We start from the raw sequence: 19884 nt of genomic DNA on the forward strand, positions 1-19884 counted from the left end.
CCAGTCGCATGAAAGGTCAATGCATTTGTACGCAAGGTATTTCTAGTATGGAATCCAACCATCCTCAAAATAAATCCCTAGTTGGCTAGTTCTGTTAATCTCTCATACCTTTTGCCGGGAAGCAGTAAACTTAGCATCCTTAGTACTTAGTACTTGAACAAAAAGAAACGAAGTGACCTAGACAAATCTTTTTTTATCAATAACCTCAGACCAATCAATCGAATATTTATTAATACATAATTGATCTTCTCCATAACTTACACCTGCTAACACCCCAATTGACACTCTAATCAACCATTACAATTCATTACCATCTTTTGATATATTTCTTAGGCATCTACCATTGTCTTTCATATTTCGTTTACTTAGAGGCTCTTTTTGAGTATTCATACATCTTGTTAGAACATTTAACCAAAAGAAGTTGGCCTGCAATGAGGTCTTGGAACACTGGCTAACCCACAGCTTCAATTTAAAACATATCGTATGAATTGCTATATCCAATGACTAGAGATAACAAGTACTCATCATCTCTCATCGTTGTCTTCTCCTCCACTGCGCACTGCAACTATATCGATATTACAGTTGGTCCTCAAATTTTTCAACACTCATCTATTTATGATCTCTTGGCGACTGTGCCAAAAAGTACATGTACAATTTTGTGCATGTTGAATCTCAACCTCCATCCACTCACACGTTTATGGATGCTCGCCTTCACCACCGTCTTATCAATGAAGTAAGCAACTGCAACAACATAAATGAAATCACACATCATTAGAATCACCTTTGAACTGACATGCTAAATATAGAACAGATGTAAGCTAAGGTTCCAGCTTTGTACTACAAACAAACAATTTCTACAAAAAGACCAACATCTCGCTTTGTCTTACTATATATAATCACAACATACAAGCACCTACAGGATAATGCCAACGTTAGGAAATAGAGAATGCATTCACATACCTCAAATAGTTCGAATGCGCTACCCTTCCGATACGTATCATCTTTCTTCTTGGACTCTGTAGGAAGCACACTGAATAACAGTGCTCTCCACCCAATAAGTAACACAGCAGTACTTCCCATTGTCACCAACAGAAAGCTAGAAGCCGGGATGTGACCCGATGAAGCTGACCTAATGACTATTCCAAGCTGCAATGAAAGGAACAACCTTTCATTAATTAACAGAGACACTAACATCCCTAAAAGGTACATGTCAAACACTATTACTAGCTAGATTGGTGCTTTTTCACATTGGTTAATGTAGCCTTACCGGAGCTCCAACAATCCACGATTTCGCAGCTGCAACCACAGCTTTAGACCGACCTTTCATTCCTCTCCCTTCCTCCGCATATCCTCCCAAGAAATACGCACTCAGAAACCACCCTGCCACACAAAGTTTCCATTTTTATTTGAAACAAAGCTTCTGAAACGCAAAACTGATAAGAGTAGGTGATAAAGAACCAATACCAGCAATAAAAGGGTCAGCTGTGTGGAGAGTGTCAATGGAGAAAACAGGGAAACCATGGCTAAATCTCCCAATTGCAGAGAAGGTAAGCAAAGCCAATACATCTCCACCAGCAAGTAACGCCACACGTCTGAAGATAAAATTACACACAAATTGAAATAACAAAAAAAAAAAAGCAAACCATTCCCAAAGTAAAGTAAGAGTTTTTATTACCCCCATTTGGTGAACTTCGAAGATGAAGTGGAAGATGATGGCTTATCGAATTGAATCACACCCTCTAAAGGAACATTCTCCTGACCCACGAAAACTGTTTCATCTCCTGAAGAAGGGATTTGAGAAGCTGAGGTAGTAGTAGTAGTGGGTTTGGACTTGACGCTTCCGTCGGGGTTAGAGAGAGCGAGGACGACGCGTTTTCGCCGGCGAGTGTTGGGAGCGGGGACGAGCCATGAATCGGAAGAAGAGAAAGCAGAAGGATTGGATTTGGTGATGAATCTGACGGCAGAGACAGGTCCGGCGGGAGTGCGAAGAACTAACATTCTCTTCTTCTATCTATGCCTTTGTTGGAAGCCAATCGTCCGACAACCATATATATTTATCTCTTCACTTTTCTTTTCAATGAAACAATTTTTTTAAAAAAATTAATATTTAAAAAAATTCACAAAAATATACCAACTATTTATTTTGCTTTCATGATTATTTACTTATTTATGCAGAAAATACATAAAATTATTTTTTTACTAGTTTTTTAGTTTTTAATACTAAAATCTAGAACTTATTATATTATACTCAGTTTTATAATATTTATGGTACATTATGAGCAAATTATAAAGTCTTTGTCTTTCTCATTTTCTCAAGTTTTTGAAAATTAGAGTCAGTTCATAATTTATTTTGAAAATCAGTAATAATTATATATTTAATTTTACCATTTTTGATAAATTGATGCTTTTCTACATTTTTCCCTATAATATTGTGGTGTTACTTGTTCCTGGTGAGTTTTTAAATAATAGTCTAAAGTCTTTTTTGCAAGTTTTGTAGATCAAAGGATATATTTGCAAAACATTGAAAGATTGAGGGTTTATTTAGCAATTTAACCGTTTTTTAATCACAGGCAACAAAACAAAATCGAGTACTCTCTCTCTCTCTCTCTCTCTCTTCCGATCTCTGAGCTCCGGGATGAAGAAATGGTTGGTGATCGCAGCCACGGTGGCGATAATTGCAATAGTCGTGAGACAAGGCACGACTCGATACGGATGGAACAAAGAAGCGGCGTTAGAAACGCTGAAGGAATGGTCAGATCGGCTCGGGATTTGGGCGATTCCGACGTATGTAGCGGTTCACACCGTAACCTTAGCTCTATGCCTCCCTCACGCCGTCTTCTTTGAAGCTGGTGCTTCCATGCTCTTTGGATTCCTCCCTGCTCTTCTCTGTGTTTTCTCTGCCAAAGTTCTCGCCGCTTCCTTCTCCTTCTGGATCGGCAGGTCTCATTCTTCTCCTCTCCTCTGCGTTTTTTTAATCCATTTCTGTGTATGTGATTCAAATTGAGCTTCTCGACCGTTTATGTGTGTCTAACTGTCTATAGTGTATGAATTTGTTCTGATTGATTAGGATTCAGATCAACTCATAGAAAACTATATGCTTCAATTCATAGCTAGCTAACACACTCTGCTTGCTTTTGGAGATGGTTTAGATTTTCCTGTGTAGGTGTTCACCATCGTTGAAACCTTATACATAAAACTTTTCTTGAAATCCATGTCTTCAGATTCTATAATGTGTGTGTGGATGTGATGGTGATTCTCTATTTGACAATTAACATATGGTGGAGAATGGAACTAGGATGTTAGCTTTCATAGTTATCTCTTGGAAGATGAACACTTGCCATTTTCTCATATGTTTTTTTGTATTGTCAGGTTTGTTTTTAAGAGTTCAACGAGAGCAACTGGGTGGGCTAAGGGAAACAAATACTTTAATATACTCTCGAGAGGAGTTGAGCGGGATGGTTGGAAGTTTGTTCTTCTTGCGAGGTTCTCGCCTATTCCTTCTTATGTCATAAACTACGCTTTGGCAGCCACTGAAGTCCGGTTTGTAGCTGATTTCCTGTTCCCCACAGTTATTGGCTGCCTCCCGATGATTTTGCAGAACGCTTCAGTCGGTAGCCTTGCTGGTATGGCTGTGGCTTCTGTAGCTGGAAAACAGAAAAGTCAGGTTTGGGGTTATGTTTTTCCAGTACTTGGGATCCTGTCAAGTGTTTTAATTTCATTGAGGATCAAAAAGTACTCAGCTGGAATTACAGAGGCATCGTCAGATACTTCTCCCTCTACACAGTCTGCTAACAGTTCTAGTTTAGCTTCATCTGAAACCTCGAATCCCACTTATGGAACCGATGGATCCAAGAAAAAGTGAGTGATGATGATACAAACCATGATGGTGGTTTTCTGATTGCTGGCAATACGTTTGTTTGGTTTGTAGCTATCAGATTCTCAACATCATGGCTTATTTTGGACGAGTAGACACAACCTGACAAGTTATACAAGTGTTAGTTTTTGTGGTTCTTTCTTTACGTTAGAATCTTTGAACAAAACAGTGTTATTTTCTATACCAGACACACAACTGTGTCGCTTTTAAAAAGACTGTAACATCGGTTCCTAACTTTTATAAAATTTTCATTTAATGTTTAGTTTTTTGAAGCAGTTTCTATGGTTAGTAACCAAATAGAGGATCCATTCTGAAGAAATGTGACTATTTATATTCGTTTTGCACAGCTGCTTGAACCTATGAAACACTTGGGTCAAAACATAACTAACTATTATTCTGTAGCATTGCTCTGGTCTTGATTCGTAACCAAGAGACTCAGATGCAGAGAGTGGATAACTTAATGTCGGATTTTTTGTAAATAATAAATGAACAGAAAATCTTTATTTGGTATAGAGTTGTTTCTCAGTGTAGCAGTTCACTTATCATTTTCAATGTTCAACTCTCATAGAATGATAGAACACACAAGGGGGTTAGATAGTGCAGATGCTTATGGTTGAAAGACTTACCTAACAGTGGTACAAGGCGTTTTTGTTGGGATCACATGTGAAAGTTAGGCACATGGATTAGTTCTTGGAGTTGGTAGTAGACCTCAAAAAAAGACAAAGAGGAGGTATACTAAGGATAAGTTGACCATGTCTCTCTCCTTAACTTACATTCTAAATTATAGGATTTGGTAAACTGGGAGCAGTTAGCTTTTGGAATCTCTTCAAGTATAAAACCCCCACCACTCTACTATTATCTCAAATCAAAAACTCTCAAGTTACAAAAATGGCTATCTCAATGCTTACTCCTGGTCTTGTTCTCTTTGCCATGTTCTCCTTTGATATTGTTGTTGCTCATTCAGGTCTAGGATTTGGATGGAGAAGTAATCGCCCCATTGGAGGAACTTTTTCCTCAAGTCTTTACCCACAATTTTACCAATTCTCTTGCCCACAAGCTGATGAGATTATCATGACTGTACTTGAAAAAGCCATAGCTAAAGAGCCAAGAATGGCAGCATCTTTACTCAGGCTTCACTTCCACGATTGCTTCGTCCAGGTAAAAGTCATGATGACCTATTTTTGTTTTCCCTTTATGTGTTTTATAAGCTTAACAGTTAAACACTTTGTGTGTAAACAGGGATGTGATGCATCAATCTTGTTGGATGATAGTGCTACCATAAGAAGTGAAAAGAATGCGGGACCAAACAAGAACTCCATTAGAGGGTTTCAAGTCATCGATGAGATCAAAGCCAAACTAGAGCAAGTTTGCCCTCAAGTCGTCTCTTGTGCCGACATTCTAGCTCTTGCTGCTCGTGGCTCAACTGTACTGGTAAAATAAAGAGACCCTCAAGAGAACCTATTGGTGCACTTACGAGTTATATAGCTTTAGTTTTCTGATTTCTTTTGGTTCAATACAGAGCGGTGGACCATCATGGGAGCTTCCATTAGGGAGAAGAGACTCGAGGACAGCGAGCCTCAATGGCGCAAACACGAACATTCCTGCACCTAACTCCACTATTCAGAACCTCTTAACAATGTTCCAACGCAAAGGTTTGAACGAAGAAGACCTTGTTTCCCTATCAGGTGAGCTTAATAACATGTATTATTCTTCTTTTGTTATAATAACATTTTTGCACTGAATAAAAACCGAACAGAACTGTGAAACTGAATGAACCAAAAATCTTACAGGAGCGCATACGATTGGAGTAGCGAGATGCACAACGTTCAAACAAAGGCTATACAATCAAAACGGTAATAACCAACCAGACGAGACACTAGAGAGGTCTTACTACTATGGTCTAAGATCGATTTGTCCACCAACAGGAGGGGACAGCAACATTTCACCTCTAGACTTAGCCTCTCCTGCTAGATTCGACAACACATACTTCAAGCTCCTCCTATGGGGAAAAGGCTTATTGACATCAGATGAAGTGCTTCTCACTGGCAACGTAGGCAAGACTGCTGCATTAGTGAAAGCTTACGCAGAAGACGAGAGCCTTTTCTTTCAACAATTCGCAAGGTCGATGGTAAACATGGGGAACATTCAACCTCTTACTGGTTTTAATGGTGAGATCAGAAAGAGTTGTCATGTGATTAATTAAAAACAAAAGAAAAAACTTTGTTTTCAGCATATTATTGTATTAATGGCGGTCGAGGAAGAAATAAGTCGTCGTGTGATGTTTTTTCAATATGTTAGTGATCTAGTTAAACAACTTTATGAATGAAAATGTACCGTTCGTTGTTTAAAGGAGTGAACCCATTAAAAATTTGGTGAAATTTAGAACTCATTAAAAATCTCCCCTAGTGATCTAGTTAAACAGCTTTCCTTCGTAGCTTGTCAAATTTAGAGAGCTGGCGCTCGCTATATTCTCAGGAACCGCAAAACCGGATCACTTTTTTGGGGATTAACCAATGCAAAAACCCGTAAAAAGATGTTGGTAGAGTTCCAACAGGCAACAACTCAATATGTCTTCCGCGGTAGTTCCAAATTGTTCAATCCTTTCCATGCAAAAAAATCCGAATCAAAAACTTTACAGACGAAAATGGTATTGAGGATGTACCTCTTATCCTCACTGTGAGGTAAGTACGAGAGCCGGATGATCTTATACCGGAAAGGGTTAGACCCAATAACCATTAAACCGAGGGCTACCGACCTACCGTTAAATAGCGGGTTTTTGGTTTCGTTAAAAGATAAGGTAGGTACTCTGTCGTTGTTACTTGTTGGTTTGCAGATGATGTTGTACTCTGGACCTCTGGTTATCTTCCTCTAACCGGACGATCATTAACACAAATCAAAATCCCATGACTTGCGTTACAAGCTTCAATCTTTACCCTTCCCCGGGGTAAAACATCGAGCGGACTTCAGTCCTTCCTTCAGGTTTGTTTCCAAGAGCCGCTTTGACAAAAGGGGAGTGTAGAGTTAGTCCTCAAGAGTACTCGAGTAACCGGAAATGGAATTGGTTATTTGGAGATTGAGTTTGAGAAACGAACAAGTGTATGTTCTCTTGTTTTATTCTTTGTTCAGGAGTCTGAATTTTTTGACCACCGATAAAGAAGAATGAGAAAGAACCTCGAAGAACATGTCTAGGTACTTGGTTCATCTCAAAGACATGTTCAGGTTAAAACATAGGGGAGTATAGTTTAGTAAAAAATGACATATAGAAATTAAATATCTTATTTTTATACACTAATACAAAATAACATTCCATAATCTACATCACAATTTACAAGCTTCAATCTTTACTCTTTCTGTAAGTAGAAAATCAAGTGATCTATGAAGTTTTTTTTTGCGCAATTTACCCTGTCAAAAATAAATGTGAAAAAGAGAAATTTATTTATTCATCATACTTTACTTAAAATATAGTCAAATATAAAATTGGTTCTTCCAAATTTGAAATGGAAAAGCACATAATCTTATACGCTCTCTATTACAATTGAATTACGTACCTACACCAAACAATGTCAAAGAATCTTGGTGATCACATCTTGATTCATTATTGAAGACTCATGATTGTCGATTTCAGATCAAGAAAGAGGTTTAATGAGTTTTGGGTGGATATGAAAACAATAATGAATTCGATGGTTACATTTTTTTAACGTTAATTATTATAATTAGAAGCTCAGGTTCATCTATATAATCGTAATTTATAAATTTAGAATATTAAATTTCTTTATTTACTAAAAATCTTTTTTTCTCAAGTTACATTTAATAAAATTTTACCTAAATCTCACAAATTGCAATTTTTACAATTTACTTAAATGCTTAAGTGGGGATTATTGGTTTAAGATTTGAGTAGAATTTTAAAGATTTTAAATGTTATGTAGAATCTGTTGTTATTAGATCAAGATTTTGTTAAACTCTGTTAAAGTTTAGTGTTATTAGTTTGTGATTTGTAAAAAGTCATTTAAAATCTTAACAAATCTGGGTTATTGGATTCAGACTTTTATAAAGTCATTACAAGTTTTTTGTTATTCAATTAAAACAAAAGAATCTAGGATTGTTAATGAATTCAATTATTATGTTATTGGTTCATGATTTTAGACACTTTCTTTACAAAATAAAGTCATGGAAAGTATCATAAAAATACAGGGATTGTTTGGAAGACTTTACAAGATTTTAGAAAACTAATCAACAAAACTCTCTAGCAATCTTTAACAATCTTTCACTTATTCATTTTTAATGATTTTGTTGAACTCTTCAAAAATCTTCATAAATCTAGGTAATAATTATACAATTTTTAGCGATTTTTAAAGATTTGATATGAACCTCAATATTTATATATTGTGGTCATGTGTACAAAGATTCTACTGTTCATACTTTTTGATGAATGAGAAATACATCTTATTTTATTTTTCCTCTCAAGTTAATAAGATGCTGGATTCATCTTCAAAGAAACGAACAAACAAGTAAAAAATCTAGATACTTTCCAAGAGAGTGGATGTCTCTAATACTACTTGTAACATAACATAGAATTTAGGTCGGAAACTACAATCCATGTCTATACCATTTGACATTAACCTAACATTATCAATATTGAGAGTGTCCAAACTTTGAACACAATGCTAGCTACCAACACGGTAATTACTCTCATTGGGATTGACGCAAATGAAATTTGTTGAGGTTATAGCCATAATTTGTGTAGATTAGGCAATTGTTACAACTGAAGAAAATATATATCATTAAGATGATCTCTCATTTCCTATAAATAAATCTTTTTCTAGAACCTCTTTTCAATGATCTTTTGACATCTATGGTACATAATGTACCACATGTAATCCTATAATTTTTGAAGCTACAATTACAAGTTTGGTTCTTGAAGGAACCAATTTTTTTGGTTTGTTGGAATCACATGATGTTTTTGTTTGACAAGTTTGTATCTGTTTTACAAAACAATTTTCGATTGAATATCTAATTACAAAAGAAAAATCAAGAAAGAATTTAAAAATAATTAAAATATGGAAAAAAAAAATCAAAATTCAGCCAGAACAACATTGCACCACCTTACAATTTTTTTTTGTTTTTTTTTACCAATTCATAAAAACGAAAATTATGCTAATATTTTATTTTAATTAAATAAAAAAGCTGATGATAACGGTTAAATAAAAATAATATTCTTGTGATTCTTCTTCGATCTGCGACCAACATGGCAACTCTAGCTTCTTTACTACATGTGCCGCTTTCCAAAGCAGCAACAAAGTTATGCAGCAGATCTCGAGGAAGTCTTTAAGCACCGAGAGAGAAACCAAGGGTGATGATTTTTACTTCCTTCTCACCGGAAGAGGCGCAAGAGATTATCACATCAGCCGAGTCGACACGAAAATAGCAGACAAACGTAGCTGCCTTGAGGAAAGTAGCCACTGTTCTTCTTTGTGATGCAGAAACCATCACCTCATCAATGGACAGCATGAGGGAGATGATGGCTGCCATGAAAGAACCCGATGGAAATTTTGGTGCTTGGTGTAACTTTTCAAGCAAAAGGAGAAGCTGTTAAAGAAGATAAGGCTATTGAAGAAAAGAAAGAAGCTAAGGCTATTGAAGTAAAGAAGGAAGATAAGGCTGAGCCGGTTAAAGAAGGTGGTTGGGTGTCGGTTGATATGGAAGTAAAGAAGGAAGATAAGGCTCTTGAAGAAAGAAGAAGGAAGATAAGGCTGAGCCGGTTAAAGAAGGTGGTTGGGTGTCAGTTGATGGTTTACAAGCCATGGGTTTTGACTTGATGTATAACGGAGTTCTTAATTTGGTTCATATTGCTATAAACCTAACATGGGGTGAGGCTAGTCTGGTCCGTCTAAATTGTATCCAAGATATGGAGGATCGTATTCTTGGATTCAAAAGTCCTCGAGTGAAAGATAATAGGCAAGCTGCTGTTTTTTTTACCAGAAAGTTGTTCCTCCTCGTCAATCATTTGGCAGATGGACCCTAGCTTCGGGTGGTTTCACTTTCTTCTCAACTAGTTGCATTCTCTTCTTAGACTACTATGTGAAGGGGTCCCTGGGTTCTGCCGGAAATTTCAGAGGGAGATCTGATCCGCTTATTGGTGACAAAGAAGTACAGTTAATAACAACTGAGTATGAGTAGGATAATGACTAGTAGACTAGTAGTATTGGTGACAAAGAAGTAGAGTTAATAACAACTGAGTATGAGTAGGATAATGGCTAGTAGACTAGTAGTAGAAGTGTCTTGTTTTGTTTTGTTTGTGTCTTAATCAGTAGTTGAAAACTCTTATGGGATCGATTATGTTAAAAAAGCTTTTCTATTAACGGCAAAAACACAAAAAAAAAAAAAAACGGAAGAATAATATTTACCCAGCCGGACCATAAATAAATATAAGTCCATGGCCCCAAAAGCCTCTATTTGATATCTAACAAAACCCATTGCTCAAGAAAACACTTTTTTATAAGAAGAAAAAAAGTAAAACAGAAAACAATTGATAAATTAAATTAGCCCTGTGTCGTCGTCGAACTTTGAGATCTGTAGAAGAAGATGAGCGACGGAGACGACGCTGCTAGACGCCGTACCGCGGCGGTGACTGAGTACCGGAAGAAGCTCCTTCATCACAAAGAGCTCGAATCACGTGTCCGCACAGGTTCGATTTCCACCTAAATCTTCCTCATTCTCTCTCTCTCTCTCTCTCTCTCTCTCTCTCTCTCTCTCTCTCTCTCTCTCTCTCTCTTCTTTTGTTTCCCTGAGCTTTTGGGTGAAAATCAAATCTAGGGTTCGTTCCTACTCTTTGTTCTCATTAGAACCCTTGGGAATTTGGTCTGGTTGAATAGTGACGAGATTTTTAGGGGTTTTTGGAGTTGTGAATTTGAAGTCGATCTCAAAGCTTAATTGAAAATTTTGGTAGTTCAGTTGAGACTCTATAAACTGGGTTTTGTTTGCGGCTATGCAGCTAGGGAGAATTTAAGAGGAGCTAAAAAGGAATTCAACAAAACTGAGGATGATTTGAAGTCTCTTCAAAGCGTTGGCCAAATTATCGGAGAAGTACTACGTCCTCTTGATAATGAGCGATGTAATTTCCTGTCTCTATCTCTACCTATTGCTTTTGATTCGATTACTACATTCTTCTATCGTGCTTTATTATCTAAAGGTGGGATTTTTCCTATGCTTTTTGTGTAATTTTAGTGATTGTTAAGGCAAGCAGCGGCCCTCGTTATGTGGTGGGTTGTCGTAGCAAGGTGGACAAGGAAAAGCTGACTTCAGGAACTCGAGTTGTCTTGGATATGACTACGCTAACGATTATGCGAGCCCTTCCCCGTGAAGTATGCTTGATTTTTGGATTTGCTTTTCGCATATTCTCTTAAAGAGTGTGTTTTGTACTGTCTTTGACATGGTAGTATCCTTTTTGATGATAGGTCGATCCTGTTGTTTATAACATGTTGCATGAAGATCCTGGCAACATTAGTTACTCGGCTGTGGGTGGTTTAGGTGATCAGATCAGGGAACTTAGGGAATCTATTGAGTTGCCTCTCATGAATCCTGAACTTTTCCTTAGAGTAGGGATTAAACCTCCTAAGGTACTTCATTCTCTCTCCACTCCTTTCTTTAAGCTATCACAAACTATCCCATGCTTATGGCTAAAAGAATCGAAACTCACTTCAAATTCCATTGAGGCTAATTTGCTTTTCTCTCATTCCAGGGTGTCCTTCTGTATGGACCCCCGGGTACTGGAAAAACTCTATTAGCAAGAGCTATTGCCAGCAACATCGATGCCAACTTCTTGAAGGTTTGATTTGGTTGTTGAAGTGGACTGGTGTTCAATCTTATTATGCCTTATCTGCTCTAAATAAACTCTCTTTTTTTCTGCCTTTATGTTTAGGTTGTATCAAGTGCAATCATAGACAAATACATTGGAGAAAGTGCTAGGTTGATTCGAGAAATGTTTAACTATGCTCGTGAACACCAGGTAGAATACCATCTTATTCCTCTTGACTCTTGTCTTATACCTTGATATGCTTTATATTGAAGTTGATGAATTTTTTATTAACTCTCATTCTTGGGGGCTAGCCTTGTATCATTTTCATGGATGAAATCGATGCTATTGGTGGGCGCCGTTTTAGCGAAGGAACTAGTGCTGATCGTGAAATTCAAAGAACACTTATGGAGTTACTCAACCAGCTTGATGGGTTTGACCAACTTGGAAAGGTATGACCTATAGTTTTAGATTACTACACGTGCATAAATCTCTGTGGTAATGTTATTTCACGAGCTGTATTAGTTACCATTGTGAAATTTATTTGTCCCCCAACATTCTTTGTTCAATGGAATATCTTCTGATACTTGGGAGATAATATTATTAGGTGAAAATGATAATGGCCACCAACAGGCCGGATGTTCTAGATCCAGCACTTCTCCGTCCGGGTAGGTTAGATAGAAAGATTGAGATCCCATTGCCAAATGAACAATCAAGAATGGAAATCCTCAAGATCCACGCATCTGGTATTGCCAAGCATGGAGAAATAGATTATGAGGCTATTGTGAAACTTGGAGAGGTTTGTTTCTGTTTCTTATGTGCTCACTGCGGTGTAGTTTTGCATTGGCTATAGATAATGAATCCCACTGATTGTTGCTCGAAATCAAAATCCATAGGGTTTCAATGGTGCCGATCTGCGTAACATATGCACTGAAGCTGGAATGTTTGCAATCAGAGCAGAGCGCGACTATGTAATCCATGAAGACTTCATGAAGGTAGATACAAAAATAAATACTCTGCATTTTAACATATTTATTCGTACCCATACTTTTCTGCTTATTAAATTGTCGGTCGTACAGGCGGTGAGAAAGCTGAGCGAGGCCAAGAAACTTGAGTCGAGCTCTCACTACAACGCAGATTTCGGGAAAGAGTAAGAAAAGAAGAAGCTCAGAGAAGAAGACAGAGAGCCTAAGGGGGGCAGTGAAAAACTCTGCTGTTTCACTTTGAAAAACAAGCTAATGATTCTGTTTCAGTTTCTCAATGTTTTGTTTCGAGGTTTTTAGTATACAAACAAAAGTTCTTGCTTTAGTAATGACAGCAATTCTATGTTTATGCCCTCCTATATCTCTAAATATGGTTCAAAATCACAAAGAGTCAGTTTGATTCATCTTTCGGCGCCAGGAGTTCATTTTTGCTTTGAAAGAATTATTTGTAAAACCCCAAGTCCATTCGTCATTCAACATGCATTGGCCGTTTTCCCTCTTCTGAGACCAACTCCAACTTATCTCCATTTCCATCTCAACTCCAACCTATCTCCATTTCCATCTGCATAATAGAGTTTGGAGTCAATTTTGCTCCAACCCATCTCCATTTTCATCTCCAAAATAGATATCTCCATTTTTTTTTTCTCTATATTTGAAGACCTCTTTTTTTTCTTTACACTACAATTTGGAGATCTCTATTTTTAACTCCAAAATGGAGTAGGGTTGGAATAAAACCCAACTCCATAATAGAGTTACTCCATTTTGAAGAAAAAAATGGAGATATGGGTTGGAGATGCCCTGATACATGTGAAAACTGTTCACCATAAACGTGGTGCAGGGAGAAAATGTTGCAAAAGATGATTCGCTCGTCGTGAATGTAAAACAAGTTTGGCCTGTTGATGTTCAAGTCGGTGACAATTATAGATTTTAGTTCGGTGGGAAACATATCGAAATTCTCTTTATAAATATATATGTGCCGAAACATGCGAAAGTCGGGCTACAATATTCAATATTCAACTAGACAAGTTAAATAAGACGAGAATAACAGGCTGAAAAAGGGAAGACAAACTAGATAATTCGTCCAACTTAAACCATCGACGAGTCTGCTGTCAACTAGAATACCGTGTCGGTTCGTCCATCCAAAAAACCGAAATACCCTCGTTCACATTTTCATTGTTATTTGGGCTTTTACAAATGTTCATGGGCCAGATCTTGGGAGTGAGAATCCACCCCCAACATGGCCCAAAATAATAAGATACCTATTTAAGTAACGTCGAGAAAGCTATTTCATAACATCACACACCCCCCTTTGGCCTGTCCTTAAAAAAAAAAAAAAAAAAAAACCTAAGAAAATCGCAAAAAGTTCATAAATTAAGATGGCCGGCAAGAGCATCAAAGGAGGAGGAGGAGGAGCAGTAGAAGACGTAATCAGCTCTTTACCTGATGTGATCCTCCAACATATCCTCACCTTTATTCCAACCCAATTCGCCATCAGAACTTCTCTTCTATCAAAACGATGGAGGCATGTATGGTGCGATATACCTTCTCTCGTGATGATGATGCCATATACAAAACCCTAAGTAATTACCACACTGCTCCTAAGATCATGAACTTCCACAACAGCACCAGCAGCAAACTCCACGTAGACAAGTGGATCAAGTTCGCCATCTCCCGCAACGTGGAGAATCTTTCCTTGGAATTCAGGCATCATCAGTGTCCTACTCCTATTCCCGATTTCTTCTTCATCAATACCTCTGTCAAGCAACTCACCTTTAAGCTATTCTTCACTGATTTAACTCCCAAATACTCTGTGCTCTGGACATCACTGAAGAAGTTGTACTTGGGTTGTTGTAATATGTCTGACGAATCCATTGCGAAGATTCTATCTGGTTGTCCAGTACTTGAAAGCTTAACATTGTATTTTTGCGATAAACTGATGGTTCTTGATCTCAGAGAATCATTGCGTCTGACAACATTAGAAATAGACCGCAACATTTGGGTCCCCGGGCCAACGCAGATCCTGGCACCACATCTCCATAGTCTCACATTGACAAACTCTCTGTTACCGTGTACTTTAGTTGATGTCTCTTCTTTAACCGAAGCGAAAATGGAAATTGGCTTCAACCACGTGGAAAAAACGGTGGATGCTGAGTTTCTTCAAGTAATGGTGCTAAAGATGCTAGAAAAGTTACAGAAGGCCGAGAAACTTACTTTTGGAGGAAACTTTCTTCAGGTATCTTTTGAGCTCCCCTAAATTAATCAGTTGGTTGCACCACTTTTTGATTTACAGGTTTAGCCGTTTACGAATGTTTTAATCTATATATATATGTTACTCAATGTATATATATATGCGTTTCATTTGGGCACTGAATATCGATCTTTTTGTGCTTTCTGTTAGATTTTATCTGTTGCGGAGCTTTGTGGTGTTCCTTTTCCGATGTTGAAGGTCAAATACTTGGCTCTCGAGACAGCGATCTTTCAGTATGTTATTCCTGGTATAGAAAGGCTGTTACAAAACTCACCTTGTTTAAAGAAGCTCATCTTACGCGCAAGGGATTGCAACACCATACCGGTATAATTATTTACCGTCAACGTGCTCTTTTATTTTCCTGCTTGGCCTCTCTTCTAACGAACCACTATCATCGAGTTCAGATATATATATATATATATATACCCATTTTTGTGTGTTTTCTCTTTGTTGAGCAGACGAAGTGCCTTGACGACTACCTAACTATGCAACGCTTGAATCCGGATCAATGCTGGAAATCAAAAGATGGAGTCTTCTGGAACAAGAACCCTTGGTATGTAGAGTTAAAGCACGTGACTTCATTCGTGGAACTTGTGCTTAAAAACGCAAATACATTAGAAAAGATGGTCCTACTGTTGAACGAACATTACCTTACGTTTAAGTTTACGGAGCTGGTCCATCCAACACTTCCTCATAACAACAACGTCTCCATTAATATTGCTCTCTTAAACAAACTGATGAAATCAGATCAATGGTGTGAATCACAGGACTTATATAGTCTCTAGTCTTATTGAACCTTTTTCATTATAATTGGTGTATTTTACTTCATGTTGAACATTTTACATTTTACCTAACTACCTAAACATACTTTAATTTCTTATTGGTTCGATTCGGTTTCATTCGGGTTGAAAAAGCTTACCAAACCAAACTGAACCAAACAGTTCTGGTTAAAAAAAGCTTAACCAAATGAGTTGTATGTAAACTTTGGTTTTGTTTGGTTTGTACGGTTCGGTTAAAATGCCTAACACATACAAATTGGATCTTATTGACACATATATTTCTTTTTATTTTTGAATACATTTTAATAACATAGATTTTTTTTTTTTACTCGTAACATATCATTTCATTGATTAAAACTTATCAATACACAATTGTTCCAGGAGCCATATTGGCTTGTTTACAGAATCAGCATAGCAAAGAGAAGAAGTACATCCAAATTGTGCTAATAAATGAGCTGCCTTATTACAAGATCGTTTTGTAAAAACACAATTAACACATTCAAATTTCGATAACCAACACTTTAGATCAAGGAGTATGTTTGTAAGCTGTCTGTGTCGTAAGTTCCCATTTATAATGTTTATCAGCACTTCACAATCGCCTTCCAAAATTAATGATGTATATCCTCTGATCCAAGATTGTTATAATGCTATTAGCATAGCTTTGGCTTCCATTTCCAATGGCGAAGATGTGTTTGATAATCGCGTTGCACCCCAGGCCAATGCAGATCCCAAGTTATCACGAATGATCCAACCTCTTGTTGCTCCTCGATTTATACTATTATATCCAGCATCGAAATTGCATTTGACATAGTTGATAGGAGGTGGACACCAACGCTGAATATTACGATTCTTGATTCTCTGTTGATTGTGTCTTTCAATGCTATGAGTAAGATCATAGAATTGTTTCGCCTCCGATTTTGCCCATAACACAGTTTTGGATGGACTCTCTCTAATGTTGTTAAAAATACTGTTGTTCCTTGCTTTCCAAATTCTCCAAAGTATACATATTGGTATCATTGATTCAGCACTTGATGTTGAAGAATTGAGAATTGAGGACAAGAGATTTGAGAGATTCTCTTCTGCATCATCAGCTAAATTTGCTGTGTCTAAATGGGAAGTATGTGAAAACCGCCGTACCATTTTTGCAAAAGGGCATGCAAATAAAGCATGATTAATTGTCTCTTCAGCTAGTCGACATCTAGAGTAGATTGTGTCCAACTGCATACTTCGAGATCTTAATCTTGTTAAGGAGGGAAGACTCCGTGATATAATAACATAGATAAATGACTATAAATGTTTAAGAAAGAAAATAACAAAAATAATTTGATTAAATCAGTTTTCGTATATCTATAACTAAGTAGACTTTTTGTTTGACTTTGGCTTCTTAAAAAGTTTATATCTCATCATCCCGAAAATCTTATAGAACCAAAATATGCTCACGAGTTGTAATCCTGATCCCATTGCCTGTAAGAAAAGAAAACAATATTCACATTACAATTATGACATAGAGAGAGATTATAGTTGTGTTAGAAAAAGAAAAAAAAGGGAGAAAATCGATGAAATCAATACACATGTTGTGTACTTGTGTTTGAAAAATTTCACATATTACTTTTATTTTTTCTGAAAGGAGAAAATGGTGAATATCAAAATATGTAACTAAAAGCAAAGACCAAAACGAAATATGGTGATCTAAAAATATAAAGTTATATTGATTTTATTGTTTGATAAATTTTGTTTTTGTTTAAAAGTATAAATTATATTGTTGACGAATATAATTAAAACCTGTTTGTTGGTAGTTGGGAAAGATATAAAATACCTTGATGAAGATGGGATTATCAGCTGACAGACTGACGTAAACGAGAAATGGTCCGCACACAATTCTCGCCAATGTGAATATAGTAGCAAAACATACCTATCATCAGTTAATGTAAAACAGCTCGGTGCTTAGGTTTTTAGCAGGTTTAAACTAAATAAAATAAATTTAACTTTCATTTCAATAAAATATATTGCTAAACCAAACAAAAGACAATAATGCTAAAGAGAAGTAGGTTTGGGTTTTACAGGAGGACCTTAACTATAAGAAATGTTCAATGCCAATTGCTAATTCATTGAAATTAATCCATAAACAAATAAGACCACTATAAACGTTTTAAGTGACAAAAATACTTGGTTATTCAATAAAATATTAGTGTTGTTACTTATGAACACTAAAGACACAAAAAAGGACCCCCACAATTTGAACTAGTCTACTTAATATTTCTAAATGGTGAAGAAGTTAGATCTATATGTAGTTGACTTTCTAAAAGAATACAATCTTTTGGTTTAGTAAACTACAAATCGAAATGAACGTATTTTAGTCTTGAGAGCTTTAAAAAAAAATTGATTAGTACTTTGTAAATTTATATACATTTTTTTTATTTTATGAACTTTTATATTGATACACTCACATCGGCGGCTAGATTGAGGCTGGTGTCTCTGTATCCAATCTCTTTGAGAATCTCCCTAAGGTGGAAGAAAGGACTCGATATCTCTGCTATCCACAGTGTAGCGATGATCTCAGATCCAGACTTCGAAACAAGAAATGGTACCAACATTTAATAACCCAAGATCTCATATATCTTAGTGTAACCATTAAATTAGAGAAACACATAATAATGATGATAATAATACCTTTTGGTTGACAAAAAAAATAAAAAATAATACCTTTTGGTAAGCAAGTCCAGCTATAAAACCAAGAATGCTAACAAAATGATGAACCGCGTTATCAATGCTGATCACTTTATCGAACTGACAACATATGAGATCGTAGATCATATATGACAATGAAAACGCCATCACGTCCATCTGCTTGTGGTTTTCCATCTCAGCTTGGTTACAAATTAAATTTGCAAAAAGAGTCAAGAGAGAATTGATTACGTGGTTAAGAAGGAACCTGTTTGAGAGATGGCTTAGATGCTCGGGGACAAACAGGGCAAGACCAATCTTGAACAGAGAGTGTTGCTAATGTGACAGCGATTGTGGCGTGAGCCGTGGAGAGAAGACGGTTGCTGAAGTTGAATGAGTAGCTTGAGAAGATTCTCCGGGTGAGAACAAAGGCCACACCCCATGAGATTACTCCAAATACTATTATCTTAATAGCTCTTACTAGTTCTTCCTCCATTTTTGATCTCTTTCTTTTTTTCCCCCAATGCAAAACCTATATTGCTTATGTTCACAAAAGTGATAGAGAGGAATAAAAAGGTTTGAGCGATGTTAATAGGCCGACATTATTGGTGGTATGTTAGTTGGGAACTTGGGAATCAATTGTGTGGATCCCATTGTCGTCATTAATGTTTCTGGTTAAATTCATGACCTAAAAAAGATTTGATCCAACGATTTTGGAAGTACTTTGCCCCTATATAGCTCCCAAACAGCCTAGTTAACTGGATTTAGTGTTGAGTAAGAGACTAGACAACAAGTCAACTGGATTTAGTGATGAGTAAGAGACTTGACAAAAAGTCAACTGGATTTTAGAAAATTCAAGAAGTTTGGATTTCTTTTTGTCAAGGTTGACGGGTTTTGCTTACTGCCAATCAGATTACTAATTAACAACACTGTATTTAGATTTGACGATACAATAGGTTTACAAATATTAGAAATTGACAGTAGGATTATAGACAAAAGTATTCAGTGATAGATCTATAATATGTTATTTATCTACTTCATTTCAACTACAATTATCGTAATTTTATAAAGAAAAAAAAACAATAAAATATTATTTTTTTTTTCATATCAGAGAATACAAATACTGTATCATACTACTCAACATGTTTTTTACCATTAAATTTATTTTATTACTCAATATATATTTTGACCCTGAGAAAAAATATTTTTTTTTTAATTTGCTACTATGCGTTTCTATATATTTTAAGATTATTAATAAGAAAAAATAATATTAGTAACGAAAAAATGATATACCATAGTTTATATGAGGAATTTTATAGGTTATGGTAGCTCTGGGCATTCGGGTCCGCGGGTCGGATCCGGGTAGGAACCGATCGGGTCCGGTTCTTTCGGTTACATAAATTTTTTATCCATTTAAGAACCATTAAGATTCGGTTCGGATTTCTGTTCGGTTCCTCTCGGTTCCGGGTCGGTTCGGTTCTACAATTTTTGGAACCAAATCAGAACCGAAACTTGAAATTCAATTTTTGGTTCGGATAAAATGG

The 19884-nt window shown here is 36.5% G+C and overlaps 7 protein-coding genes and 1 long non-coding RNA gene across 8 annotated transcripts; 4 read left to right on the forward strand and 4 right to left on the reverse strand.

Moving 5' to 3' along the window:
- Positions 1-343: 343 nt before the first annotated feature.
- On the reverse strand, positions 344-2162 carry LOC104757973 (uncharacterized). The gene is made up of 5 exons (XM_019239170.2): positions 1676-2162; positions 1465-1592; positions 1268-1380; positions 961-1146; positions 344-741 (listed from the first exon to the last, which is right to left on the reverse strand). The coding sequence occupies exons 1-5, from the start codon at positions 1996-1998 to the stop codon at positions 712-714; spliced, it is 780 nt and encodes a 259-aa protein (XP_019094715.1). The 5' UTR covers positions 1999-2162; the 3' UTR covers positions 344-711.
- Positions 2163-2504: 342 nt separating this feature from the next.
- On the forward strand, positions 2505-4136 carry LOC104757974 (uncharacterized). Its single transcript, XM_010480766.2, has 2 exons — positions 2505-2940; positions 3370-4136. The coding sequence occupies exons 1-2, from the start codon at positions 2636-2638 to the stop codon at positions 3860-3862; spliced, it is 798 nt and encodes a 265-aa protein (XP_010479068.1). The 5' UTR covers positions 2505-2635; the 3' UTR covers positions 3863-4136.
- A 511-nt stretch (positions 4137-4647) lies between these two features.
- Positions 4648-6223, forward strand: LOC104757975 (peroxidase 9-like). Its single transcript, XM_010480767.3, has 4 exons — positions 4648-5032; positions 5114-5305; positions 5394-5559; positions 5665-6223. The coding sequence occupies exons 1-4, from the start codon at positions 4763-4765 to the stop codon at positions 6075-6077; spliced, it is 1041 nt and encodes a 346-aa protein (XP_010479069.1). The 5' UTR covers positions 4648-4762; the 3' UTR covers positions 6078-6223.
- A 912-nt stretch (positions 6224-7135) lies between these two features.
- On the reverse strand, positions 7136-7576 carry LOC147924546 (uncharacterized). The gene is made up of 2 exons (XR_015586450.1): positions 7423-7576; positions 7136-7276 (listed from the first exon to the last, which is right to left on the reverse strand). It is a non-coding gene; the product is annotated as an uncharacterized LOC147924546 (long non-coding RNA).
- A 2719-nt stretch (positions 7577-10295) lies between these two features.
- Positions 10296-13002, forward strand: LOC104757976 (26S proteasome regulatory subunit S10B homolog B). Its single transcript, XM_087494498.1, has 10 exons — positions 10296-10559; positions 10866-10985; positions 11099-11235; positions 11329-11490; positions 11613-11699; positions 11793-11879; positions 11981-12118; positions 12274-12465; positions 12563-12661; positions 12746-13002. The coding sequence occupies exons 1-10, from the start codon at positions 10457-10459 to the stop codon at positions 12818-12820; spliced, it is 1200 nt and encodes a 399-aa protein (XP_087350624.1). The 5' UTR covers positions 10296-10456; the 3' UTR covers positions 12821-13002.
- A 1002-nt stretch (positions 13003-14004) lies between these two features.
- On the forward strand, positions 14005-15734 carry LOC104759790 (putative F-box protein At1g60180). Its single transcript, XM_087496828.1, has 3 exons — positions 14005-14882; positions 15048-15221; positions 15356-15734. The coding sequence occupies exons 1-3, from the start codon at positions 14166-14168 to the stop codon at positions 15680-15682; spliced, it is 1218 nt and encodes a 405-aa protein (XP_087352954.1). The 5' UTR covers positions 14005-14165; the 3' UTR covers positions 15683-15734.
- A 581-nt stretch (positions 15735-16315) lies between these two features.
- On the reverse strand, positions 16316-16816 carry LOC147924547 (uncharacterized). Its single transcript, XM_087496829.1, has one exon. It carries the CDS (start codon positions 16814-16816, stop codon positions 16316-16318), a length of 501 nt encoding a protein of 166 aa, XP_087352955.1.
- A 123-nt stretch (positions 16817-16939) lies between these two features.
- Positions 16940-19004, reverse strand: LOC104757977 (uncharacterized). The gene is made up of 5 exons (XM_010480769.3): positions 18609-19004; positions 18380-18520; positions 18124-18243; positions 17493-17588; positions 16940-17140 (listed from the first exon to the last, which is right to left on the reverse strand). The coding sequence occupies exons 1-5, from the start codon at positions 18834-18836 to the stop codon at positions 17030-17032; spliced, it is 696 nt and encodes a 231-aa protein (XP_010479071.1). The 5' UTR covers positions 18837-19004; the 3' UTR covers positions 16940-17029.
- Positions 19005-19884: the final 880 nt, after the last annotated feature.

This window comes from Camelina sativa, chromosome 17 (genome assembly GCF_030686135.1).
Source record: "Camelina sativa cultivar CO46 ecotype springtype chromosome 17, ASM3068613v1".
NCBI classification, from domain to species: Eukaryota; Viridiplantae; Streptophyta; class Magnoliopsida; order Brassicales; family Brassicaceae; genus Camelina; species Camelina sativa.